This window comes from Indicator indicator, chromosome 8, assembly GCF_027791375.1.
Source record: "Indicator indicator isolate 239-I01 chromosome 8, UM_Iind_1.1, whole genome shotgun sequence".
NCBI lineage: Eukaryota > Metazoa > Chordata > Aves > Piciformes > Indicatoridae > Indicator > Indicator indicator.
Genome location: NC_072017.1, coordinates 5,473,337 through 5,499,347, shown reverse-complemented (window position 1 = coordinate 5,499,347; position 26,011 = coordinate 5,473,337). Strand labels below are relative to the sequence as shown.

Sequence of the window (26,011 nt, the reverse complement as noted above, 5' to 3'; positions counted from 1 at the left end):
ACCAGTGGGATACTTCCCTGTAATCACATCACTTCTGTCTGCACTGACTGAGGCTAATTACTCAGAATTCTCCCTCAGTGTCTGTGAGCCTTCCAGATAGATATGACACAGTTAGCCTAAAGAACAATCTTCACATGATGGAGTCTTCACTCAAAAAAAACCAACTCAGAATGACCTTAGAAGAACACAGACTGTCAAGAAGCCTGTACTGAAAGCAGCCAAGCAGCCTGTGTCTACTCAAGTGCCTCTGTGCTCTTCCACATAGAATCACAGAATTGTTAGGGTTGGAAGGACCTCAAGGATCATCCAGTTCCAACGCCCCCTGCCATGGGCAGGAACACCTCACACTACAGCAGGTTGCTCAGAGCCACATCCAGCCTGGCTGCAAAAACCTCCAGGGATGAGGCTTCCACCACCTCCCTGAGCAACCTGTCCAGTGTCTCACCACCCTCATGGTGAAAAACTTCTTCCTAACATCCAATCTGAATGTACCCATTTCTAGTTTTGCTCCATTCCCCCTAGCCCTATCACTACCTGACACTCTAAAAGGAGAACTCTGGCAGGGAGGTTGGACTAGATGATCTCCAGAGGTTTCTTCTAACCCTTACCATTCTGTGATTCTGTGACTCCAGCTGCTTGGCACAGAGAAGGTCCATTCTGGGCAAGCTGTCTGGTTGGAGTGAGGGAGAGATGAGGTGGGTCACAATGACCTTTACACATGGTGTATGACTGGGCAGAGGTTTGAATCCTCCTGGGCTGGTCACAGTTTGCTTGCACATTAGGAAGCATCATCTGTCTAGCAGCCATGTCCTGAACACACTATGGCTATCTGGCCAGGCTCCTTGGGGCACAGAGGGAGAGGCAGGAGTGTCAGCAGGGCAGGCTGGAGGCACCTGTGGTTGGAGCTGCCCACCCCTTGCAAAGGATGATTCTTTTCATGATGTTATTGCTGTTGAACTGAATTGCCAGTAGTAAATGCCAGGTTTTATCAGAGAATGATGTCTTTGAAGTGCAAAAAAAGGGTAAGGAAGGTGGTGAAGGGTCTGGAGAAGAGGTCTGGTGAGGAGGGGCTGAGGGAACTGGGGTTCTTTAGTCTGGAGAAATGGAGACTGAAGGGAGATCTTCCTGCTTTCTACAGCTAACCAAAAGGACATTGGTTGGTGTTGGTCTCTTCTCCGAAGTACCAGGTGATAGGACAAGAAGGAATGGCCTCAAGTTGCACCAGGGGAGGTTTAGGTTGGATATTAGAAGAAACTTCTTGACTGAAAAGGTTCTCAAACACTGCAACAGGCTCCCCAGGGAGGTGGTTGAATCCCCATCCCTGGAGGTGTTTGAAAGATGCAGAGATGTGGTGCTGAGGGACATGATTTAGCACCAGACTTGGTAAAGTTAGATAAGAGTTGGACTTGATGATCTTGAAGTCTTTTCCAACCAAAATGATTCTATGATTCTAAGAAATGGCCATTGAATACTGAGGGAGAATTGAAGCAAAAGAAAAAAAAAAAAAAAGGAAAGTTTGCAAATCACTTAGATTGCAGACAGCTTGTTCTATTCTATGGATGCTCCAGAAAGGACAGCAAAAGCTCTTTGTAGGAAAACCTTCACAGACATCATGTAACATTTCATTATATGGCTGAGCTGGTCAATGAGATTTAGAAAATATTCAGACTTCAATACCAAAGCCTGTTTGCTAACTACCCCCAGGGGTAATATTACAACACTGGGGGCAGCTAGCTGGGAGAAAAATAATCTAATAGCCATTAAAAATTATCTGCTGCTTCAGGACACATTATCTGAACATGCTATGGATACAAACTCCAGCACAGGAGGTTCCACCTCAGCATGAGGAGGAACTTCTTCACTGGGAGGCTCACAGAACACTGGAACAGGCTGCCCAGAGAGGTTGTGGAGTCTCCTTCTCTGGAGACTTTCCAGACCCATCTGGATGTGTTCCTGTATGACCTGTGCTGGATTCTATGGTCCTGTTCAGGCAGGGGAGTTGGACTTGATGATCTCCACAGGTCCCTTCCAAGCCCTAACATCCTGTGGCCCTGTGATCCTGTGATCAGCATGACTCTCAAGTCCTCTCAGAGCAGACCTCCTGAGCTCTATGATATTCAAACCAACATCTGAATAAAGGAAAGAAAAAATGAACAAAGTATGAAAATTTAAGAGGCATTTCCTTCTAAATCCATCAGTGGGCATGTTACCTCTTCACTAATCAATGCACAGATTCATAGAATGCCTTGGGTTGGGAGGGACCTTGAAGATCATCTAGTTCCTACTCCCCTGCCATGGGCAGGGACACCTCCCACTAGCCCAGGCTGCTCAGGACTTCATCCCACCTGGCCTTGAACACCTCCAGGGATGGGACATCCACGACCTCCCTGGGCAACCTCTTCCAGTGCCTCACTGCCCTCACTGTAAAGAATTTCTTCCTAATCTCCAGTCTAAATCTGCCCCCCTGAAACTTCAGTCCATTCCCTCTCATCCTATCACTCCAAGCCCTTGTGAAAAATCCCTTCCTCCCTTCCTTGTAAGGCCCCTAAAATACACAAATAAATAAACACAGAAGAAAAGTCATCTCCACACTTAGGTTGGTGGAACTTTGGCACTTTTTTTGCTGTAGCAGAATTTATAACTTTATGTCCAGACCTTCATTTACACATTTGCTCATAGGACAGCTGCGTTTGCCAGAGCAATCATGCTTGCAGCCAAGGTACAGAATAATCCTCTGTTTATGACTTGTCTATGCACAGAGGGCTAAGCACTCCTTCCCAGGATCACAGCATGTTAGGGGTTGGAAGGGACCTCAAAAGGTCATCCAGTCCAACCCCCCCTGCCAAAACAGGATCACCTAGAGCAGATCACACAGGAATGCATCCAGGTGGGTTTGGAATATCTCCAGAGAGGGAGACTCCACAACCCCCCTGGGCAGCCTGTTCCAGGGCTCTGTCACCCTCACAGGGAAAAACTCTTTCCTCCTGTTTCCATGGAACTTCCTATGACTCAGCTTCCACCACTGCCCCTTGTCCTGTCACTGGGCATCACCCAGCAGAGCCTGGCTCCAGCCTCTTGGCACTCACCCTTTACTTATTCATAAACATGAATGAGGTCACCTCTCAGTCTACTCTTCTCCAAGCTAAACAGCCCCAGCTCCCTCAGTGTCTCCTCATAAGGAAGATGTTCCACTCCCTTAATCATTTTGTGGCTGTCACCATGGAATTAAACAGGAGAAGTGATGGCAAGGCTGGCATCCCATTCCTGAGTGTTGCACACATAAAGACACAGAGATGCCTAACCTGTGCAGCAGGGCAGAAGCCAGAGGTCTGTACAAACTTATTAGTGATGAGAGTGGAACAAAACAATTGAATTATCTCTATGATTAAGGTGCTTTGTGGATGAAAATGGCCACAAGAGGCCTTTGGAGTAAGAAAGTGTTTGCTCTATTGCAGTAAGGACTTCCATCCTTGGAAGTTTTTAAGGCCAGGCTGGATGTGGCCCTGGGTAACCTGATCTAGTGTGAGGTGTCCCTGCCCATGGCAGGGGGGTTTGAACTGGATGATCCTTGAGGTCGCTTCCAACCCAAAGCATTCTATGAATCTATGACAGCTCTGTGATTCTGTGAAGGTAGCACCTGCACATTCTTCCATAGAGATCCCTGTGCCACCAGTTCCTTGTTGCTCATGTACCATTAGCTCACCAGTGTGATGTTCAAGTTCAGCCACCTGGATGCTCCTATTTCATCTAACTCAGTTAGGTACAAATAAGTCTCAGGATGTCTACAAGTTGTTTGGAACAACAATGTGCTCTTGTGGCCAAGAGAGCCAAGGGGATCCTGGGGTGCATCAAGCAAGGTGTATCCAGCAGGGCTGGGGAAGTTCTTCTACCTCTCTGCTCTGCCCTGCTGAGACCACAGCTGCAATCCTGTGTCCAGTTTTGGGCTCCCCAGTTCAAGAGAGACAGAGACCTGCTGGAGAGAATCCAAGGGAGAGCCACAAGGATGCTTAGGGGACTTGAGCATCTCCCTGTGAAGAGAGACTGAGAGCCCTGGGGCTGTTTAGTCTGGAGAAGAGAAGACTGAGAGGGGATCTGATCAATGTCTATCAATAGCTGAGGGGTGGGTGCCAAGTGGAGGGGGCCAGGCTCTTTTGGGTGGTGCACAGTGATAAGACAAGGAACAGTGGGTTCAAACTAAAACATAGAAGATTTCAGCTCAACATGAGGAGAAACTGCTTTATAGTGAGGGTGACAGAGCACTGGACAGAGCTTTATAGTGAGGTGACAGCTGCCCAGGGGGGTTGTGGAGTCTCCTTCTCTGGAGATTTCCAACCCCACCTGGATGCATTCCTGTGCAGACTACCTTCAGTGATCCTGCTCTGGCAGGGGGGTTGGACCTGATGATCTCTTGAGGTCCCTTCCAACCTCTGATAGCCTGTGAGACTGTGATACAAGTTGGGGTTTCCTGTGTCTGTGCTGTCTCCACACAGTCGCTCAAGCAGCTAAGCAGATGTGTTTGCTCCTCACACTTTCAATGGTTTTAAGTGCAGTGCTTTTTTGGGCCAGCTAGTAGCTGGATTAATTCCTAGGCTGTTACTTTAGAGAGAGAGATATGAAGAAATCTTCACCAAAACCCAACCAACCAACCAAAAAAAAAACCAACTAACCAAACCCAAACCAAACAAAAACACAAAACCAAATAAACCAACCAAGCAATCAAACAAACAAAAAATGCCCCCCCCCAAAAAAAACTCCAACCCTGATCATCTCTAATCTTTCATCCCAAAGCGATGGGAACACTCTGCAGCATTCTTTGCATAAACTGGATGTTGGGATGCTAATTCTGTTTTCCAGCTGCTGGTAAATGTGAGACAGAGAAGACAGAAATGTCCATTCCAGAGCAGATATTGATACACTTCATGAGTGGTTTCAGAATCTCAGGTGACCAAACCCCCCAAAATATGAAGTGTTTTGGGTTGTTTTAAAGTGATTTTCCAGAGTGGTAATTGCTTTAGTGTCTCAGTGCAACCTCTCCAACTAAATAAAAAGCCTTGGTTGGTACAATGGATTTGGGAACATGTAAAGTGTCTTCAATTTTCAAACCTGGCTTCTGTAACCAGAAGTTATCCAAATCCTCTTTTAGGAAACAATTGATAAAATCTGGTTAGTCAGTAAGACTGCAAATCATGGACATATCTTTGATTCCAAGCCAATATGCCAAAATGAGCTGCATTAATCAAAATCAACCTGAGCAATTTCTGGGTTTACTGTGATTTCCCAAAGCACATTTTTTAATACCTCAGGGATATTTGATGCAGCTTCTGAACATAAAGAAAACCCCAAAACCCTTCTCACAGGAAAAGAAAGATTAACTCTTAACTAGGTTAATCTGCATGGTGCTTAGCTGCTTCACTCCTTGGTACTCTGAAATGCAGGATTTGTAATAGGTCTATTAATCAAAGTGATGGAAGGGTAAAATCCTCACAGTCAGCCAGGAAGGCATCAAGTCAATATCAAAATCATAACATTTTAAGTTCAAGCCTTCTATCTGGACTTTGGAAATGTTTAGACTACACAACCAGAAGTTAGAAACCAAACATTTGCACTAAGCTGATAACAAGTGATCATTAATTAGGACTGAAGTCAACAATCTGGCACTGAAGAAATTTCTAGGACCCTGAGCCAAAAAGTCTGAAGTAAGATGTCCAAAGTAAGTTCATAATAATTCATCATCAATTCCAGATGAGATAAGCTCATTGGAAGAAGCCAAACATGGACACCACAGGGGACAAGAGGCAGTCTGCATGATAAATACCAACTCCTCTTCTGAGAGGGAGGCTAATGGGGACCCAGCATTCAGCTAATTTAGGACTGGTTTGCATAATTGGATAATCAGTAATTTAGGGCTGAGGCTACTGACTATTATTGATGTTGTCAAAGATTTATACTGAGGTGCCAGCTAACTACCAGCCCCAGCTCTTGAATCCAGTTGTGCTGGGCTGTCCCCCAGCACACAGCAGTGCCAGCCCTTGCTCCTCATATCTCTTAGACTAAACCCCAGGAGTTTATTACTACAGGAGATGTGCAAGCCACCTCAGCAAGAAAGCAAGAAACACAAGAGGGATGTGCTCAGTTCACAGCCATCCAGCAGAAGAGAAGTCAGTGGCCAGAATGTGCTCTGCTGACCACTGGGGACTGGCAAGGGGCAGCCCACGGGCTGCTGCTGTGCTGCAAGGCACACCAGAAGTGGGTGGTAAAAGCAGAAGCTGCATGTATCACTGGTTCCTCCTCCCTACTTTTACTCACTGTGGTGCCTCCCAGCTTCTTTTAGCCATCTGATGTCCTTCAAAAGCTTCTTGCAGAGGACAGTCATGCATAGGTGTGATGGTTTGAAACTGTCTTTTTAATTTTTCCTTGCAAAGTTCAGAACAGAGAAAGTGAAAGAATGTAAATAAGTCACTATTGGGTGTAAGAAAGCAAAATAACGATTGTTCTAAACACTTCCATTGGATAGATAGAAATGTTTAAGAACTATTACCCAAAACAAAGTAGGCACTCTGCACATTCTGCGTTCGGCAGTGGGGGCAGTTGCTGGGCTGTCTGGCTGCTGTTTCTTCGTCTCTTCTGGCTGAAGATAACACACTGACCTTGGCAGCTAAGTTAACAACTTTCTGCTTAACTAACTCTGCTTCTCTGTCCAGGGGGGTCTGGGGGGGAAGCTCCTGGGAGAGGGAGGCCCCTTTGGGAGGGTCCCCTTGGGGGGAAGCAAAGGGAGATCGATTGTGCTTTTTCTGTTGATTGTATATATTTATGAATGTTGTGAATTTTTGTATATTTGTACATATTCATTGCATTTCATTGTAGATTTTAGACTCTGCTTGTAAATACAGCTTTTCATTTGCTTCCAGACTGGGCTAGCCTGGTTATTGTCGGTGGGGGGGGAATTTCAGCTCACACCGACACACTTTTTATTTTTGGCGCCCAACGTGGGGCTCGATTGCTTGTTTGATTTATTTCTGCTCAGATTAGGAAGCAAAATGAAGCTGTTTTGGATTCTGAGTCATTCTATTTCATCTATTATCAGTGTGATTGTTTACAGATGGGCCATTTCTTGCATGATAGACAAGATTGTGAGATATGTGGCATATAAGTCATTTCTTTGGGTTAAGAACAAGTTACTGAATGTTGGTGAATTCTGTTATGGTCTTATTGGGCTAAGAAGCTATGGTAACTCAACTATGGATCTGCTAGCAGACACATATGAGTTTGTTACTCCTCTTACAACTACAGAGGGTCTTTGGAACCAGTGGTACCTTAGATATCTTGTACTAGCCTTAATCTTAAATTTGTTGCTTCTTGGAATAATCATATGGCTACTGATAGCACTGTATCAAGAAAGACATAAGGCTACTTGCTCTTCCAACTCTGCTGTGAATGTGAAAACCAAGCCAGTAAATTTGGTGGCCACTGTAACCAGAAAGCGTAAAGGAGATGCAGATGCTGCAGGAGATGGTGCAGATGGAGATGAGGGTCCTTCTACTCAGGGTCCCTCTGTTAAGAAAGATCCTTCTGATGAGGAAGAGAGGGTTAGCCTTAAAACTCTGGTAGACCTCTTGAGACCCCACATGGATGATGGAAATGTAGGTCAGGATGTAGACCCTAGTAGATTAGCAACTGCTGGTAGTGCCTCTGAACTCAAAGAAATTCAACGGAGGATTAAAATAGGATTATGGGGACAGCGACCTCAGGATGATGATGATGATGATGATGATGATGAGGATGACATACAGTCAGCTAATGCACCCAGACAGGAAATTAGACATGTGAGGAAGGATTATATCAGAGGAGATAATGAGCCAGTCCTGTCTTGGCTAGCCAGGTGTTTTGATATGGGAGCCCCAGCATTGGTGGTAGGTGACAAGTCAGCCTCTCAGTTGGGGATGCTCTCAAAGGATACAGGCATAGACAGGCACCTAGGCAAGTGCATTGGTAAAGTTTCTCTGTGGGCACGCCTCCTACTGGCAGTCTCGCTGAGGTACCCCAGCAGAGATGATTTACCATGGAACCCTAAGCCTTGGACCACAATAGCTGAGGGAATCAAGCGTCTGAGAGAGTTTGCTGTGAGAGAAGTAATGTATGGAGATCATAAGACCCTGAATCCTGATGAAATTCCTGTTGGAACAGGCCTTGCCAAAAAGCTCATTAAGCTTGCTCCTCCTAATTATGCTACTATTCTGGCAAGCAGGATTGTGGCAAGAAATTATGGTGGAGCACCTCCTACTGTTGGCCATTTCACTGACCAAATGAGGCAGTTGGAGGATAGTCTTGCACGTACTTCTTTGGTTTCAGCCATTGAAACTTTATCTGGAGAAATGAAGAATTGCATGAAAGAGCTGAAGGAGGAACTTAAAACCTCCATATCCAACTTGATGAAGGGGGATGATTCTAATTCCTCTTCCTCCAGATGGATACAAGTTTCAGCTGTTAGGAACAGACGTGCTCCAAGAAGGCCATTCCAGAATAGGTCAAACCAAAACAGACAGCAGAGGCAATCACGTGGCAGTATCTGGATAACTCTGTGTGATCAGTTTGGTGAGAACATGAACAGATGGGATGGTCAACCAACTTCTGATCTTCTCAAGAGGTTACGGGAGCTGCAGAGGGGCATATCCCGAGGTAGCAATACCAGGAGGGTAGCTGTCGCTTCCTCAGTTTCCCAGAACAACTCTGATAGCTCCAACAGTGATCCTAATTCTGGTGCTGGACATTGTGCCAGCTGTACATGTGGAGGTAATCCCCACCATTAGGGGTGCCCTGCCTTCCGCCAGGGGGAGGTAAGGGATAATGGAGATAACAGAATCTATTGGGATGTGTACATCCAGTGGCCTGGCACTTCAGAATTTCAGAAGTACAGGGCCTTGGTTGACACAGGAGCTCAGTGCACCATAATACCATCAAATTATCAAGGGGGAGAATCTATAACTATTCAGGGAGTCACTGGTGGATCTCAAGAGTTGTTTAAGATAGAGGTTGACATAAGTTTAACTGGGAAGCAGTGGAAGAAACATACTATTGTAACAGGTCCTAATGCACCTTGTATTTTGGGAATTGATTTTCTGAGAGAAGGGCCTTTTAAAGACCCTAAGGGTTACAAATGGGCTTTTGGAATAGCAACTGTAGAAATTGATGGAGGAAAATTGAAGTTGTCCATTAGACCTGAGCTTTCAGATGAATCTGCAGTTGTGGGACAACATGAGATAGAGGATGTAAAGCTGCCGGTTGCTTCTCAAACTGTGCATCACAGACAATACAGAACCAACCGTGACTCTTTGGTGCCCATTCAAAACTTGATTCGTCAGCTGGAGAGTCAGAAGGTCATCAGCAAAACTCATTCACCTTTCAACAGTCCAATCTGGCCTGTGAGAAAGCAGAATGGAGAGTGGCGTCTGACAGTTGATTTCCGTGCCTTGAATGAAGTAACTCCACCCATGAGTGCAGCTGTACCAGACATGATGGAACTCCAATATGAGCTGGAATCCAAGCAGGCCAAATGGTATGCTACCATAGACATTGCTAATGCTTTCTTCTCTATTCCCATAGCAGAGGAATGCAGGCCTCAGTTTGCTTTCACCTGGAGAGGCATTCAGTACACATTCAATCGTTTGCCCCAGGGGTGGATTCACAGTTCAACCATCTGCCATGCAGTGATCCATGATGCTTTGGAGAAAGGTGGAGCTCCAGAACACATTCAGTTCATCGATGACATCATCGTCTGGGGTGAGACTGCTGAAGAAGTCTTTGAGAAAGGTAATAAAATCCTTGACATTCTCTTGCAAGCTGGTTTCGCTATCAAGCGAGACAAGGTGAAAGGACCTGCCAGAGAAATCCAGTTTCTGGGAGTGCGGTGGCAAGACGGTCGCCGTCACATCCCAATGGATGTGATAAACAGAGTCTCCACCATGGCAAATCCCATCAACAAGGAAGAAACTCTGCGTTTCTTAGGCATAGTGGGATTTTGGAGACTGCACATTCCTGGATACAGTCAGATTGTGAAACCTCTCTATGATGTGACTCGAAAGAGAAACAGTTTCCAATGGGGTCCTGAGCAACAAGCAGCCTTTGACCAGATCAAGCGAGAGGTAGTCCAAGCGATGGGTCTGGGACCTGTCCGAACTGGTCCAGACATTAAGAACATTCTGTACACGGCCGCGAGTGACAATGGTCCAACCTGGTGCTTATGGCAAAGAGCTCCAGGGGAGACACGAGGACGTCCTCTTGGTTTCTGGGGTCGTGGCTACAGAGGCTCAGAGGCAAACTACACTCCAACAATAGGTTAGAAGACACAGGTGGAGATCTGAAGAAGGACTCTGCAGTGGTGCATTTTCCCTTGGTCTTTTTCACTTGCAAGAGGTAGTCCTGGAGAGAGAGAGAGAGAGTAAAAAGCTGCCTGTGTGTTATTTACACAAGCTATGTGTGTGGTGCACTGGGCACCCTCCTGCTCCTCTTCCCCAGGACCAGGAGAGGTATCCCTATGGAGCTGCTGGCTGTGCCTGAACAGGTGCTTGCTGCCTTCTTGTGTGGATGATTTCCACTTGGAGGTGGCCCAAGACTGCCCTTCTGCAATCAGCAGAGATCATCCCAACCTGGCTCTTGGAAAATGCAACTGGTGGGCAGTAGCAGCTGCTGGCAGGAAATTGAGGTGAGAGGTAGCTCAGAGAGAACCAGAAACAGGGCAGGAGTTGGGAGGAAGACTGCTGGTGTATGAAATATCCACTTCCACCAGCAGCTGGGACCTAACGTGGTGGTCTTGTAACAGAGCATCCAAATTGGGCTGCTGTGATGTCTGCAGCCTGGTGTCCTTCTGGGAGCATGGCCACCAGAAATGAGATGTGTGCTCCTCCTGCACAGTTTCATAGAATCATAGAATGTCTTAGGTTGACAAGAGACCTTAGAGATCACCTCCTCCAACCTTCCCACCATGGGCAGGGATGCCTCTCAACTAGACTCAGCTGCTCAAGACCTCATCCAGCCCGATCCTGAGCACCTCCAGGGAGCAGGCAGCCACAACCTCCCTGGGCAACCTATTCCAGAGTCTCACCACCCTTGTACCAAAGAACTTCTTCCAAAGATCCAGTCTAAACCTACTCTCCCTCAGCTTCAAACTATTCCCTCTTGTCCTATTGCTAGAAAGGTCTTATGGAAAGTCCCTCTGCAGCTAGGATCCCTTCAGCTATTAGAAGACAGCTCTAAGGTGCCCCCAGACTCTTCTCTTCTCCAGGCTGAACACCCCCAGCTCCCTCAGCCTATTCTCATAGCAGAGGTGCTCCAGCCCTTGGATCATCTTTGTGGCCCTCCTCCAAACTCACTCCAACAGCTCTGTGTCCATCTTATGCTGGGGACCCCAGAACTGGATGCAGCATTGGAGGTGGGAGCGTCACAAGAGCAGAGCCAAGGGGCAGAAGCCCTCTCTTGACCTGCTGGCCATTCTGCATCTGTCCTTGCTGCTGTAAACAACATCATTCAGAGAGCACATTGGTGTCCAAACTCTGGATTAATTCTTACTGCTCACACAACACTGATGCTGTACCGTGCTGGCCCCTCTGCACCAACAGAAACTGCTGCCACAAGAGGAGAAGCTGTGACAGGCTCCCCAGGGGTCAGGCTGCCCAGGGGGGTGGTGGAGCTTCCTTCTCTGGAGACTTTCCAAACCCACCTGGATGCATTCCTGTGCAGACTGCCCTAAGTGATCCTGGCAGGGGGGTTGGACCTGATGATCTCTTGAGGTCCCTTCCAACCTCTGATATCCTGTGAGACTGTGAGACTGTGACACTTTCTGGGTCTTCCAGTGCTAAAGAGTTCCTGCAAGATCCTTGGCCTGCATGATAGATGGTGGTGCATGGTTGCTCTCCATGGCATATTTACCTTCTATTAGGTACATCTGCTGGCAAACTACTTCACCTGGTAAAGAGCAAAAATGATAATACCTGAGACTATATCTGAAATAGGAGTGTTTGTTAAGGGCTGGCTTGTAAACTTTAGTGTATCATAACTCCAGTTGTTTTTGTAGGTCAGATCCCAGAAGAAATCTAAGCAAAGAGACTGAAATGTAGATAAGCAAAAGAAAAACCTCCTCAGGCTGTTGTATATAGGAATAATAAGAAACTCTTAGAAGTAAAGACATTAATTCCCCAAACACATGACTGCATTCAGGCCATGTGAATGCTTTCAGTCAAATTCCAAAGCTGAATATTTTAAGTCAACATTACTGCTCTCCAAATTAACTGATGTGTTCACCAAGATATTTCATGAATCTACTCGTGGTTCTTTAAAGGTTTAGTCCTCTTTAGGTTTCCTACATGGCAGAGAGTAGCCTGCCACTTGTTCTGCTTTCAAAGACATCTTCTTACTCAGGTTTTTTCCCCCCTGGAGTAACAACCAGACTTCACAACTGCATTGCACCTACATGGTGGTAATGCTCTAACCCCCAAAGGATGAAATGGGCTTGTGGAGACCCTGCTGTTTGTGTCACTCAGGTACAGTTGATGCCAGACCAGGATGGTTTGAGCTGACTTATGTTCCTTAAAGCTGGGCTTCAGGACAATCACCTGAACCAAGTATGTTGGAAGAAATAAAGCTTTTGTTCCTCCTCCCAAAGGTTTTATCTCCCAAGTGTGAAAACTGGTGTGGAAATCAGGGTGGGAAAGGACAAACCGTGCATGGAGCTGCCTGACTCAAGCAGAAGTCACTCCCAGGCTGGTTCAGGAGCACCTAGCAAGCCTTGAGGTCCAATGCTGCTCTGCAAGGTTTTTGCTCTCCACTGCAGCAGAGCCATAAGCATTGAGGATACAAGGCAAGATGGCTACAAATCACACTAATGGCTCTCTGCTGAAAGTTCTCCAGTGAAAATCTTCCCTGGATGATTAATCACTGCAAACCAACCCAACCCCCTGCAAGTTGAGGCCTGATCATCAGCAGCAGGCTTGTGACACCAAGTTACCACTGAACTCACAGTTGTTGCACACAAAGATGGAGGTGCAGGGTGTGCAGACCTGCTCAAGCAGCAGATGCACTGTTTGACAGTCACAACATGTTAAACATCAGTGAGAGCAGAGCTGTTCATGGACATTGTGCCAGGGGACACTACAAGCTGGTCCACCTCACAGGTGCCCTCCAGCTGGGGAATGGCAGCTGCTTCGTGAAGGAAGTTTCCTGGGGATGGGCAAAGGTGGTTTGGAAGTGGTGCTTGGGGCCATGGTTTAGGGGTGAACCTTGCTGAGTAGGGTTTTGGGTTGGACTTGGTGATCCTAAGGGTCTTCTCCAACCTGAATGTTTCTGTGATTCTGTGAGATCCTGGAGTATGTTATGTCAGCTCTCCAGCTAAGGCAAGGGAGAAGCTCCAACTGACAGAAGAGGTTGTGTGGGACACAAATGCAGACCGTGCCTGGCACTATTGAATTGGGTTTTGGTGCTGGTGAGAGCCAGTTTATAACTTACCAACCTGTTTAAGCTGGACAGCCAAGCAGAGCAGCCAGGCTTGGAAGAACTGTGGTGAGACCTGAGTGAATCAGGTGAGTGAGCACTGCAAAGGCAAAATGAAAGGCAGTGCCGGCAAGGAGAGGGGAGTACCCTTTAGAGAGTGTCATGGGTTGAGTTGAATCTTCTGATGCACATTCAGACTTCAACCCAGACCCTTCACAGGACTTTCAGTTCACTGTATTCTTTCAGAGAAGGACAAGCTCAATGAAAACATCTGCTCAGTATTCAGCTGCTGTCAAAAAAATTACCAGCAAAATATTTTGCAAAGAGTATTAGTGTGCCTGCTCAAGGACTTGACTCAAAGCCAGCCCCCAGTTATTACTGATCCAAAGTTTAAAGCTATTATATATTGGGCTCACTAGATAAGACCTTTTTCCTGCACATAAATCTTGTTTGGGTAAATTTCAGGACTGTGCACTCCAGACCAGAATCCCCAAACCCTTCCTCCATGCACACATACAGCATGTGCCCAGCAGCTGGCTCACTGCATGGGGGAGGTGGAGGTGGTGTTGCTGCAGGGCTTCTTCCCCCACCCTGAAACACTTATTGACGGCCAGAGAGATGAGTTTGGATTAGGTGAATGGTAGGATGCATCTGGTTTGGGATCTAGAAATGCAGCACATCAGGACAAACACCCCCAGCTCCCTCAGCCTATCCTTATAGCAGAGGTGTTCCAGCCCTTGGATCATCTTTGTGGCTCTCCTCTGGACTTGCTCTGTGTCCTTCTTATGCTGGGGGACACCAGAACTGGATGCAGTATTCGAGGGGGGGTCTCACAAGAGCAGAGTAAAGGGGCAGAATCCCCTCTCTTGCCCTGCTGGCCACACTCCTCTTGATGCAGCCTAAACTGCATACTTTAAACTCAGGCAAACATTATTAGGCACTCTGTTAATTAAGAACTGAAACAGTGGCCTCGTATCCAGCTTTGGAAAAAAAAATTGCATTGGTATCTATTGTCTTTTCCTTTTTGAATGCTCAGATGCTCTTTCTCTTGGTGTGAGCAAAAAACCCTTCAGCAACCCAGTTGTCTTCATTCCTTGGCAAGCTCATTTTCTTTCTACAGTCAAATGTCATTTTCTCTCACATCCTTTAGCTTTTATTTTGTGTGTGTGTGTGTGAGAGAGATTAATTCTGTTGCAAGGAAAAAGAAATGCATTCCCTGCTAGGGAGCAAAGCAGGTCTGGCTGATGCTATCTCTCCCTCTCTCCCTCCTGACCTTTCTGTAGCACTATTCATTAATATGACTACACCACTAAGTTTTCTGTTCAGGGGATTAGGGAATTGCATGGCAATGGCACACTGAGCTTTCCTTCTCTAGCTGGCAAGCTTGGTGCTGCTTAAAAATGGTTGCAGTTATGAAGACTGTTAGAAAATGTAGTTAAAGACTAGAAATAATGGATTGAAGCTTGAGGAGGGCAGATTTAGACTGCAGAGTAGGAAGAGATTCTTTACCATGAGGGTGGTGAGACACTGGCACAGATTGCCCAGGGAAGTCATGGGTGCCACATCCCTGGAGCTGTTCAAAGCCAGGTTGGACACGGCCTGGAGCAATCTGGTCAAGTGGAAGGTGTCCTTGCTCATGGTAGGGGATTTGAACTACAGAATCTTTGAGGTCCCTTCCAACCCAAACCATTCTATGACTCTATGAACCTAGGAATAAGGTTTTCTTTCTCTACAAGTCACAGTGAAGGAGCTGTGTGCCAAACTAATATTTTTCAGTGAACCATTGGTCAAAATGTGGCCAATCTTCTTTTTGTGTTGTCAAAACATTTCCTCACGTTGAGTGCTTTGAAAATATCTGTTAGAGATACAAACTGCCACCCATTCTTACACTGCATTTTTTAGCCTTTTTTTTTTAAGGATTTTATTGGTTATTGCTGTTGGTGAGGGATGGTTGTGTAATTACTGTTTGGGTTTTTCAGTGGTGGTGTTTTGTTTGGGGGTTTTGTTTTGTTTGGTTTGGGGTTTTATTTTGTTTTGGTGTTTGGGTTTTTTGTGTGTGTGTGGGTGGGTTTGGTTTGGTTTGGTTTTGTGTTGTCTCCTTTGGTTTGAGTTTCTGGGGGTTTTTTTTGTGGTTTTTTTTTGTCTTTTTTGTTTTGTTTTGTTTTGTTTTTAGAATTGACAAATGTTACCTGGAAAACTTGGGGCTGGACAAAAGGACCTTTCAGGGTCCTTCCCAACCCAATGCAATCTGTGAACTTGTTTCTGAATTCAACAGCACAGAATCATTTTGCTTGGAAAAGACCTTTAAGACCACTGAGTCCAACCATTCTCTAACTCTACCAAGTCTGGGGCTAAACCATGGCCCTCAGCATCACATCTCTGTGTCTTTTAAACACCTCCACTGATGGGGATTCAAGCACTTAAAAGCAGATTAAAGACTTCTTCAGAGAGCCTTTCAGGCTATTTTCATCTGCATCTGGAGTGAAGGAAAGGTAACTGCACATCTCCTAAGACCATCAAATCCTATCTCTTCTAGACATCTGTCCTTGTTTCTAAGAGCTCTGTGTGTGCCTGGATGCTGAGGCAGTTGTGGCAGTACAGAGGAGATACATCCAGCACACATAAGTTACTGTGCATAAGCAAATCTCTTCATCTTTCCTGACAGGGTCTCTTTAGAGCTCCAGTGCAAGACAAAAGTGATCTCCTGAAGGGTAAATGGAGAGCAGCTGGAAAAAATATGTCCCCTCAACAAGGATGGCTGCATTGCTGGCTTGAAAATATCTTCTGCTCTTGATGCTTAGAAGGAGAATAATGGTTTCTGAAGCCTAAAGTGAACTCCTCCACCTGGCAGCACTACAGATTTCAGATAAGGGACCATTACTGCCATATGCATATAGATGCATATCCAGATACCAGTAACCCAACATCCCACTTCTTCAGTGAGCCCTGAGGCATTTAAAGAGTCACTAATCTCACTTACTTTGACAGGCATCAGAGTGAGACAGCCTGACTTCTACATTCTCCTCCTGAAGCTGTAACCAGCTCTTTCGATGGGTTAGTTGTGGGCAAACATAAGAGGTGCTGCTTTTAATAGCCACCCTTCAAGCACTCCTGAGTGACTTCAGAAAACACAGTGGTATTCCTCACTAGGGTGAAGAAGAAGGCAGTGTTGGTCAAATCCCAGAAATATTTATTCAGAAATAAAACATAAAATGCTGACTGTCAGAGCTTGCAGCTCCCAGCCCAAGTCAGTCTGGAATAATCCCTCCCAGAGATGAAAAGATGCTGAAAAAGAAGCAAGGCAAAAGAAAGGAGCAGCAAAGCAGCACATTTCTCCCTGCCTAGACCAGCCCAAAACACACTTTGTGGGTTTTACAGGTCTGCCTTAATTTGCTGATGTAGGCAATGGGATGGGGCTCTGCAGCCAGAGGAGGAGTGGGGACGTGGCAGGAACCTCACGGGGGCATGGGGCTGAGGCACATCCTGGTGCTCCTGCCAGCTGTCCCAGGCTGGAGGATGTGTGTGGCCTGGCAGGTGACAGGGATGCATGTGGCTTGGCAGGTGACAGGAGTGTGTGTGGCTTGGCAGGTGGCTCTCCCAGCAAGGTGGTTGCAGGAAGGGCTTTTTCAACAACCAGCCAAGAATAAGGAGAGAAGCACACAGGAGTTTATTCAACACAGTCCTTACGTGCCTAATGAAGCTACTCACCCAGCTAAGGAGTTTCCAATTTAGATGCTAATTTATTTTTTATTTTTTAAAGGGAGTTCTGCTTCCACCAGGCTGTTTTTAGAAGCCACTAGTTCATTTTAACCTTTATGTTCTTTGAGATTCAAGATGATACTTAATGAAGAGCCAAGGTGAAATGACAAATCCTGATGATTAACATGAAGCAAGGCAGAAGCTGAGCCTATCTATCATTACAGAAGTGTGACATCATTTAGGGGTGTTTGGAAGATCCAGTCTCTGCTCAGACTCTGGCAGCTAAGCTGAAGTCTCAGGGCTTCATTAACATTGTTAGTGCCTGCCTGAAATAGTAATGACTGACTCTCATGCCAGAGCTTCTGAATGTTTTATGCTCTAAAGGAACCACAGAACTTTCATAGTGAAAACAGAAAAAAAAAAAAACAAAACAACAAACCCACTCCCAAATCCCCAAACCCCAAACCTAGAAAACTGACTGCAGTACAATTAGTAGCAGGAACCACGAATCTGTTGAAGGAGATTTTAAGATCTGCTTCTGCAATCAATCCCTCTGGCAGCAGTGAGGCCATTACTGCCTGCATGGATGCAAGGATTGCAGGGGTGAGTTCAGAAAGGCTGTTTGATCTTGCAGTGAAGCTATAATGTGCTCTCCTCACAGGTTTGCTGTGAGGACAGTAAGAAGAGCCTGGTAGATCACAGTATCACATACATTAGAGGTTGGAAGGGACCTCAAGAGATCATTGGGTCTAACCCTCCTGCCAAAGCAGGATCACTTTGGGTAGTCACATCCAGGTGGGTTTTGAAAGTCTCCAGAGAAGGAGACTCCACAACCTCTCTGGGAAGCCTGTTCCAGTGCTCTGTCACCCTCACTGTAAAGTTTTTCCTCATCTTGAGGTGAAATCTTCTATGTTCAAGCTTGTTCCTGTTTTTTGTCTTATTAGTGCACACCACAGAAAAGAGCTTGGCGCCCTCCACTTGACACCCACCCCTCAGAGATTTATACACATTGATGAGATCCCCTTCTCTTCTCAAGACTAGACAGTCCCAGGTCTCTCAGTCTCTCATGACTTAAACTACAGACTTGTGATGTGACTAACCTCACCTTCTTTGGTTTTAATACTAAGCTTCAGAGACAACAGCAATCAGGGTAATAGCTCTGTGAGCTTCTAAAAGCAGTGGTTTCCATTCAAAACTAATGATGGCACATCCCCCAAAGGCTGGAAGGCTTCAGCTAAGCATAAATAATGGGCAAGGTCAGCATAGGTATACTTTGCAGGAACATTATCCAGCAAAATATCAAAGCCATCTGATGTCCTCAAACTTCAGATGAAAGGTGCTTACCAACAGCCTGCATGACATTCTTCCTGAATTAATTATTTGTGAGTTTAAAGCAAATGACACCAAGAGATGCGAATGAATCTGCTAGCACCTCAAATTCTTCAAGGATTTGGAGAATAAAACTTATGAGGAGTGACTGAAGGAGCTGGGGCTGTTTAGTGTGGAAAAGGGGAGGCTGAGGGGAGACCTCATTGCTCTCCACAACTACCTGAAAGGAGGTTGTGGAGAGGCTGGTGCTGATCTCTTCTCACAGGTAATCAGTGACAGAACAAGAGGGAATGGCCTCAAGCTATCACTGGGTAGGTTTAGGCTGGACAGTAGGAAAAAATTTTCATGGTGGTCAGGCATTGGAATGTGCTGCCCAGGGAGGTGGTTGAGTCACCAAGCCTGGATGTGTTTAAAGGTGGTTTGGATGTGGTGCTTGGGAATATGGTTTAGGGGTGAACCTTGTAGAGTAGGGTTCTGGGTTGGACTTGGTGATCCTGAAGGCCTTTTCCAACCTGAATGTTTCTGTGATTCTGTGGTTGCATGGATGCAGCCTTTACAGAAGAGGAGCAGAGCAGAGTCTCTCTGGGTTAGAACAACCCAGTTCATCTCCACCAAGAGTCACATCACATTCTGTAAACTGCATCAGTACTTCAGGGGGAAAAAATACTAAGTCAGTTAAGACCTCAGCAGTTCACAGGAAAACTACTTCTGTATCTTTGGACTTTCAAGGATGGGTGCGTTTGCAAGGGCAGTACTAGACTCTGCCTCTGATTTTTGTTTGGCACACTCGAGAGAGTGAAATGCCATTTCTCCACACAAAAATAAACCAGCCACATTCCCGCTTTCAAGCAAATACTTAAGCCTTTAGAGGATTTTTTTCATGCAGGGTGGGCCAAGATGGGATTCAAATAAAGTGAAGGGTAACTGTGCCCGTTGGATGGAGACCTTGCACAGCTGCCATCAGCTTACACAAGAGGGGAGCAGAGAGTAGCCTCTGCCTAAAAGGGGAACACAAAGACAAACTTTATTAAACCATCCAAGCTCTGGAGATGCAACACAGGAGAAATAAATCCAAGTCAAACTCCTGCTGATGCCTGTGGATTGGGAGCCGTCGCCAGTTTCTCCCCCCAGAAGAATGTCTCTGCAGTTCCTGCAGTAGCTTAATATCTGAAATACATGATCAGAAGGATTTTTTCAGACCTCTTTTTTTTTTCTTTTTTCTGGAAGCTGTTGAATTAATTAGCAAAATCAACATATGAACTGTGACACATGTACTCAGCAATTCCTACCAAACCTGGCTTTCCTGTAAACCCGACAGGACAGATCTGTTGTCTCTGTCCTCTGCACCTGAGGACTGCTAAATGTACCCTGCAGACCTTACCCCAGCTCCTGCTCCAAGCCTCATCCTGGTCAACAAAGAGATTCCTTCTGACCTTCCTGGAAACTGGATTAGGACTTTAAAAAGCCATACATTTAAAAAACATTCCACAGAGGCTATGTTTGCTCTAAAACCACAGCGAAGTGAATGCAAAACTATATTAATATTTAACATTTGCCTATAAAAACTAGAAACTCAGAGTCAGGACAGCTGGTACAAGTTTAATTCACATCATCATTTCTAAAATGAAAATGCAGAAGAGGACAGAATATCACATCTTCACGTTCAAAATCTATTTTCTTTCATATCCAATTTTGTTATTTCTATCCCTACACCTGTTAAATAGCCATAAAAAAAGAAATTAATATTTTGCATTTATACCATTTTGTTATTTGCTTTTCCTATCTGGCAATAACTGGGCAGACTTGAAGAAATCAAAACAGAAAAAAAAATAAAAGGGGGTCAGAAGGGAAAAAATAATAAGAGAATAGGTTAGTTGAAAGAAAAACAAACAGAAGTATTTTGCTTGTGGACTGCATTTGGGGTTGGCCAGAAGTCTAAGGTCTTGATAGATGGTTCTGGGTGCAGAGTTTCGTTGCTGGTACACAGCACACTTTGTTCCTTTTGTTTCACTTAAACCTGCCAACTTTGGAAATTAGCGACACAGGCATTCAAAATGTTTGACAAGTGGTCAGGCTTCCATATACATATTCATACCCTGGCAGTAAACGATGGCAGGAAGTTTCAGATGGAGAAAAAAAAAAAAAAGAAAAAAAGAAAAAAAAAAGAATTCTTTTGCTCAGCCCAACTTTTAATATAAAGTTGGTTTCGTTGAGCACTTTTAACTGTGAGAGCAGGAGTGCCTCTTGGACAGCACACAAGGGAGACATCATTTAAAGAAATGTTACTTTGCTTCAACCAAAGTCCAAATCTGCTCAGTTCATTTAAAATTTATTATTATTTCCCCCCCCCCCCCCCCCCCGTTTTCTCCCCCTTCTCTAGAATAAATGAATAAGCAGTTCCTTTTGTGGTTTTCCTGATGCTTGGTGAACTTGCTATTATTCTTCCACCAGAAAAAGGATCAGACGCTCATATGAACAGATGTGTCCCTCCTCCCCAGCCCCACACTCACTCGCTCCCTTCGGAAAACAAAGGTGACAGGCCTGGTGTTTGACTAAAAGAGGCTATAAATCTTCGGGGGATATAGCGCTATGTCTTTGCACGTAAAAAGTATCGAGGAAAGGAAACAGGTTAAAAAGCAAAGAGGCTTGGTAATAAATCACTGGCTGCGCTCGGTGTTTAACTCTTAGGAGGACAGGGCTGCTGTAGAGCCTGCCAGTGGAACAGACCCTTCTGCTTTGGGGCAAGAGGCTGAGTTTAGCGTGTGGGATGGAAGATGCCCGCACTACAGCTCTGCTGGTTTCGCCCGAGGGTTGAGCGCCGGGGTCCCCCGCAAGGAAGAAGCCCCCCAGAAAGCAAACGCTGACCCGGCCGCACACCCCGCTCCGTCCAGGCTCGGCCCTGTCCCACTGACGGGGACGGAACGGGGACGGAACGGGAGCGGCCCACCCGCAGGGGCCGTGGCGGGGCAGGGGGACTACGCCGTGCGGTCCGGCGAAGGGGTTGCGGCTCGGGAGGCAGCGCAGAGCGGGCTGCAGGTGAGCGGGGGCGCGGCGGGGGCGGCCCCGCGGGGGCGCGGCTGCGGGTGAGCAGGGACGGGAAGGGGGGGAGTGGGAGCTGCCCCCCACCCCCGGCCGCGGCGCAGGAGGCCCCGCACTGCACCCGGGGCCGCCCCTCGCCTGCCCCGGCAGCGGCAGCGGGGCGATGGCGGGGCGGCGGCGGCCAGCCCTGCTGCTGCTGCTGCGCTGCCTCCTGCTGGGGCTGTTGGGCGGCGGCGGCGGGGGCCAGCCCGGTGGCGGCGGAGGGACCGGCGAGTACTGCCACGGCTGGGTGGACGGGCAGGGCGGCTACCACGAGGGCTTCCAATGCCCCGAGGGCTTCGACACGGCGGCCGCCACCATCTGCTGCGGCTCCTGCGCGCTGCGGTATTGCTGCGCCGCCGCCGAGGCCCGCCTGGAGCAGGGCGGCTGCACCAACGACCGGCAGCCCCCGGACCCGGGGGTCACCGCCCGTGAGTGCCCAGCCCGCGAGTCCGGGGTTGGGCGGGGATCCGGCTGCCGCAGAACGTCCCTCGCCCGGAGCTGCGCCGTTTGTTGTGCTCCCTGGCTTGACCCGGCCCGGCTCGGCCCGGCTCAGCCCGGCTCAGCCCGGCTGGTGAGCAGGAGGCGGGCGCGGCTCCAGGTGCGCACAGGGGAGCTGCCCCAGTACAGGGAGGCAGAGCCGGGGCCCGGGGATGCGCCCGGTGCCGTGCCCGGTTCCGTAACCGGTGCCGTAACCTCCCGGTGAAAAGGGGCCCCAGCAGCTGGATGCAGCCAAACTTGGAGGCGCGGCTGTATTTTACGTTTGCGTCGGCAGACTTCGCTGTGCCCCTTTAACTTTGTTCGTCCCGGCGGTAGGACGGGACCGCGCTGCTCTGCAGACACTCTGCGGGCCCCTTGCGGGGACCGACGGGTTTCCAAACAAAAAATCAGCCCAAGTCGGACGTTCTGCACGCACTTTCCACTTGTTGAGTGGAAACGACTTAACAGCATCTGCAGCATTTGAGCCTCACCTGCAGATCGAAGCTGTTACCACAGCCCCAACAGTTTTGGAGGGTGCGGGACAGGGAGAGGAGTGTGATTCCTGAGAAAAACCCAACTGGAAGCAGCAAGCAGGACAAGGTGTAGACAGCTTTTACCGTTGGTAACTATCAGACCTGTCAGCAGAAAGAAGTTTTGCCTGGGACAGACAGGGTTTGAACTTGTAACTTTGTTCTGATGATAAGGGTTGCAAGATCACTTTTCCGAGCAGCTCGGTGTGTTTGGTGGGATTGAAATTTAGGTGAGTCTTCATCTGGAGTTTTAATTCTGTGCAGCAGACCTGTTACTTCGGGAGGCTTAACGTGTGTGGCTTTTCTTTCTCTCTTCTCCCAGAACCAATCTACGTTCCGTTCCTCATCGTGGGATCAATATTTATTGCCTTCATTATCGTGGGCTCTCTGGTAGCCGTTTATTGCTGCACATGCTTGAGACCCAAACAGCCGTCGCAGCCAATACGATTTTCTCTGCGGAGCTACCAGACGGAGACTCTGCCCATGATCCTGGCCTCCTCGAGCTTCAGGACGCCGTCGCGGCAGTCCAGCACCGCCACAAGCTCCAGCTCCACCGGCGGCTCGGTTCGCAGGTTCTCCTTTCCCCGCGCAGAGCCAGGCTGCCTCGTGGCATCGCCACCTCCGCCCTACACATCTGGCTGCTTCCAGGCAGCCCACGCGGTCCAGCTGCCCCAGCCTGCCGGATTCCTGGTGTCACCGCCGTACTTTGGGTATCCTCTCCAGCCTGAGCCTGCCCTGGCTGGGAAGAGCTGCTCTGATTTTAGTCAGAGCTGAAAGGAGTTGTGAGGAGCGACCGACCGCAGCCTTCGGAAGCGCAGGGACTGCTGCTGCTGGGTGTCACGCTGACATGCTCTGGGGTTGCAGAGGTCAGAACCCTTCCCGTGGGTGAGTTGCCCTTGCAAAGTGCAAAGGGCTCCTTTGGGATCTCGTTTCCCAAACTTGGGGGTCGCGCTTGCAACTGAATTGTAAAGTATTCCAAACAGCTGCTCAAAAAACCTGACTGCCCCGATTGTCCAGTCCAATTTGTGCAGAACTTGTTCAGAGAGTAGTAGAGAAATCGCTTTGGGGTGCAGGTCCTCATTTCACGGTGCTTTAAATTACGTTTTAACCCTAAAAGCTGTTAACTTAGTTAACAAACAGTGGCTGCATCCCACCAGTAACAATCAGACTAGTTTTAGAAGGCAGCAGTAAGCCTCAGAAGTGAGAGAGGAGTAACATTTACTAAAGGAGCCTCCTGAACACAGCTGACTGCTTCCCATTTCCACCAGCAGTGAAAATCAGCAGAAGGTGTTTACTACAGATACCAAATTGCTTAGGTTTTCTTTTAAAAAGCCCACATAATGTAACTGAACTTAACACTGCATATTTGTAGTAGAGAAGCTAGCTAAAACTAGTACTAACGAGGCTAGTTGAAAAATGAACCAGTCCCAAGCAGCCTGATCATTATCTATGAGAAAAAGCAGAATGTACTCAGCTGTATCAAGTAGTAACTCCTCTGTGTAGTGTTCTAAAACTGGCTTCATGTGAAAGCATTTTCCAGAAGGAAATATTTATTGTTGGCTTTTTTTCTTTTTTTTTTTTTTGGCTCAGCAACTGATGAACTGATCAGGAAAAAAGGCAAAAAAAGAGTTATATTTGTAAAAATAATTGTAAAGACAAGCTTGTAATTTAAAATGTATTTACAGCATTGACAACACTAATTATTTTCTGGTCTCACACACACCACACATACACACACAGACACCAAAATCTACCAATAAACTGTGTGGTTGAAATGTTGAGTCTCATCTGTATGTCTCTGTGCAGGTAGTGCTCCATGAACAAGTTTCTCATTTTGGTGGTGTAACTGGTTCTTTTTTTATATATATATTTCTTGTTTTTTTTTTTTTTTCCTGTGTTAAAAATAGTTCATTTTTGCTTTTGGAAGTGATTTACAGCTTTAAACTGTACACCTGTTGTGCAGACTTAATGTGAAAAGTCTGAATATATGGTGGACTAATAGATCAATTAATGGCTTTTATATGCAGCTGTGGTAAAGATGTGGTAAACCCCACGCTAGTTTAACTTAAAACATCCTGCCCTAGGAATAAATTTTGTTTGCCTTTCATCCAAGTAAACCAACATGCCAAATGGAAGAAGAAAAACCCCAATCCCACACATGAAATATACACAAGAAAAAAAAAAAAAGTTTTACCTAGTAGGCTTTAGCTTAAATGCTCTGATTGTTAATTACAAACAAAAATCGTGACACACAGTAGTTACATGCTTTATAAAAACCTGAAAAGTAGATTTCCAGGAGTTGGGAAATTAATTGAAAGTGTCTTGGCTTACAGTTTTTTTGTAGAAATTTTTTTCCTTTCAAGGAAAGGGGGTGGGTAATTTTTTCCCAGCTTGGCTGATGTTTCATCATATGTAGATTTAGACTGGATATTGGGAACAAGTTCTTTACCATGAGGGTGGTGGAACACTGGAACAGGTTGCCTGGGGAGGTAGTTGGGGCCCCATCCCTGGAGATATTCAAGGTGAAGCTTGACAGGGCTCTGGGCAACCTGATCTAGTTGAGGATGCCCCTGCTGACTGCAGAGGGGTTGGACTGGATGACCTTTGGAGTCCCTTCCAACCCAGACCATTCTATGATTCTGTAATTCTGTGATTCTATGTTTCATCTTTACATGTTGAATGGATAAGCAACAGGGGAATTGTTGAGTAACTTTTGGGAGAAATCATTTAATATCACAGAATCACAGAATGCTGCAACAGGTATCAGCTCTACTGTTTGGAGCTGCTGATTGTTCCTGTATGCAGCAGAAACAGAAAGTAAAGCAGTTAAACTGTGTTCTTTAGAAATAAAATTCTTCAGTTAGTTTAGCAAACCAAGGCAGCACAGGTCTGGAAGCAGAAACTTGATCAGGTCTAGTTAAGAAGGTGCAAATTTACCTTCTTTTCAAGAGTGATCAGTCAGCAGAGCCACTGACAGAGGTGCTGGGGAGGTGAAATTCAGTGTTTGCCTCAACTGTGGGCTGTATCCAGAGAAGCCATCAGCTGGACTCAGTTATTGCCTATGAACTGGGCAGGGCAGGCTCCTTCACCAGCATGCTCCCAGTGAGCTCTACAATCAGATCTAGGGATGGATTTTTGCTCCATTTCTGTACAGTCTTACAGATTGTAATGATTATTCTGCCTTAAGTAGAGGCTGAGCAGTTTGCCATCTAGTGTGAAACTCAGCCTAGCAGGGAAGACTCCTCTTGAGCTACTCTCCTCCCTCCCCTGATGCTGCATAACGTGTTTGACCTCATAAAATGCTTGAAGAACTTGACACACAGGAATAGTGTCATTGAATCTGACTTACAAGTAAGTATTTTATAGAGTGCTAAGGACATCACAGATTGGTGATGTCCAGAGTGCAACAAATCCTG

The 26,011-nt window shown here is 46.7% G+C and overlaps 1 protein-coding gene across 1 annotated transcript; it reads left to right on the top strand.

The window, feature by feature from the left end:
- The first annotated feature begins 21,709 nt into the window (after positions 1-21,709).
- On the top strand, positions 21,710-23,369 carry SHISA3 (shisa family member 3). Its single transcript, XM_054383255.1, has 2 exons — positions 21,710-22,016; positions 22,918-23,369. Exons 1-2 carry the CDS (start codon positions 21,710-21,712, stop codon positions 23,367-23,369), a joined length of 759 nt encoding a protein of 252 aa, XP_054239230.1.
- The last annotated feature ends 2,642 nt before the right edge of the window (positions 23,370-26,011 follow it).

What these genes read in the sequence shown, in the direction of transcription:
- SHISA3 (XM_054383255.1), top strand. Translation starts at nt 21,710, where the DNA reads ATGGCGGGGCGGCGGCGGCCAGCCCTGCTGCTGCTGCTGCGCTGCCTC. An exon ending in GGACCCGGGGGTCACCGCCC is followed by an intron (nt 22,017 to 22,917) that starts GTGAGTGCCCAG and finishes CTCTTCTCCCAG; the next exon opens with AACCAATCTACGTTCCGTTC.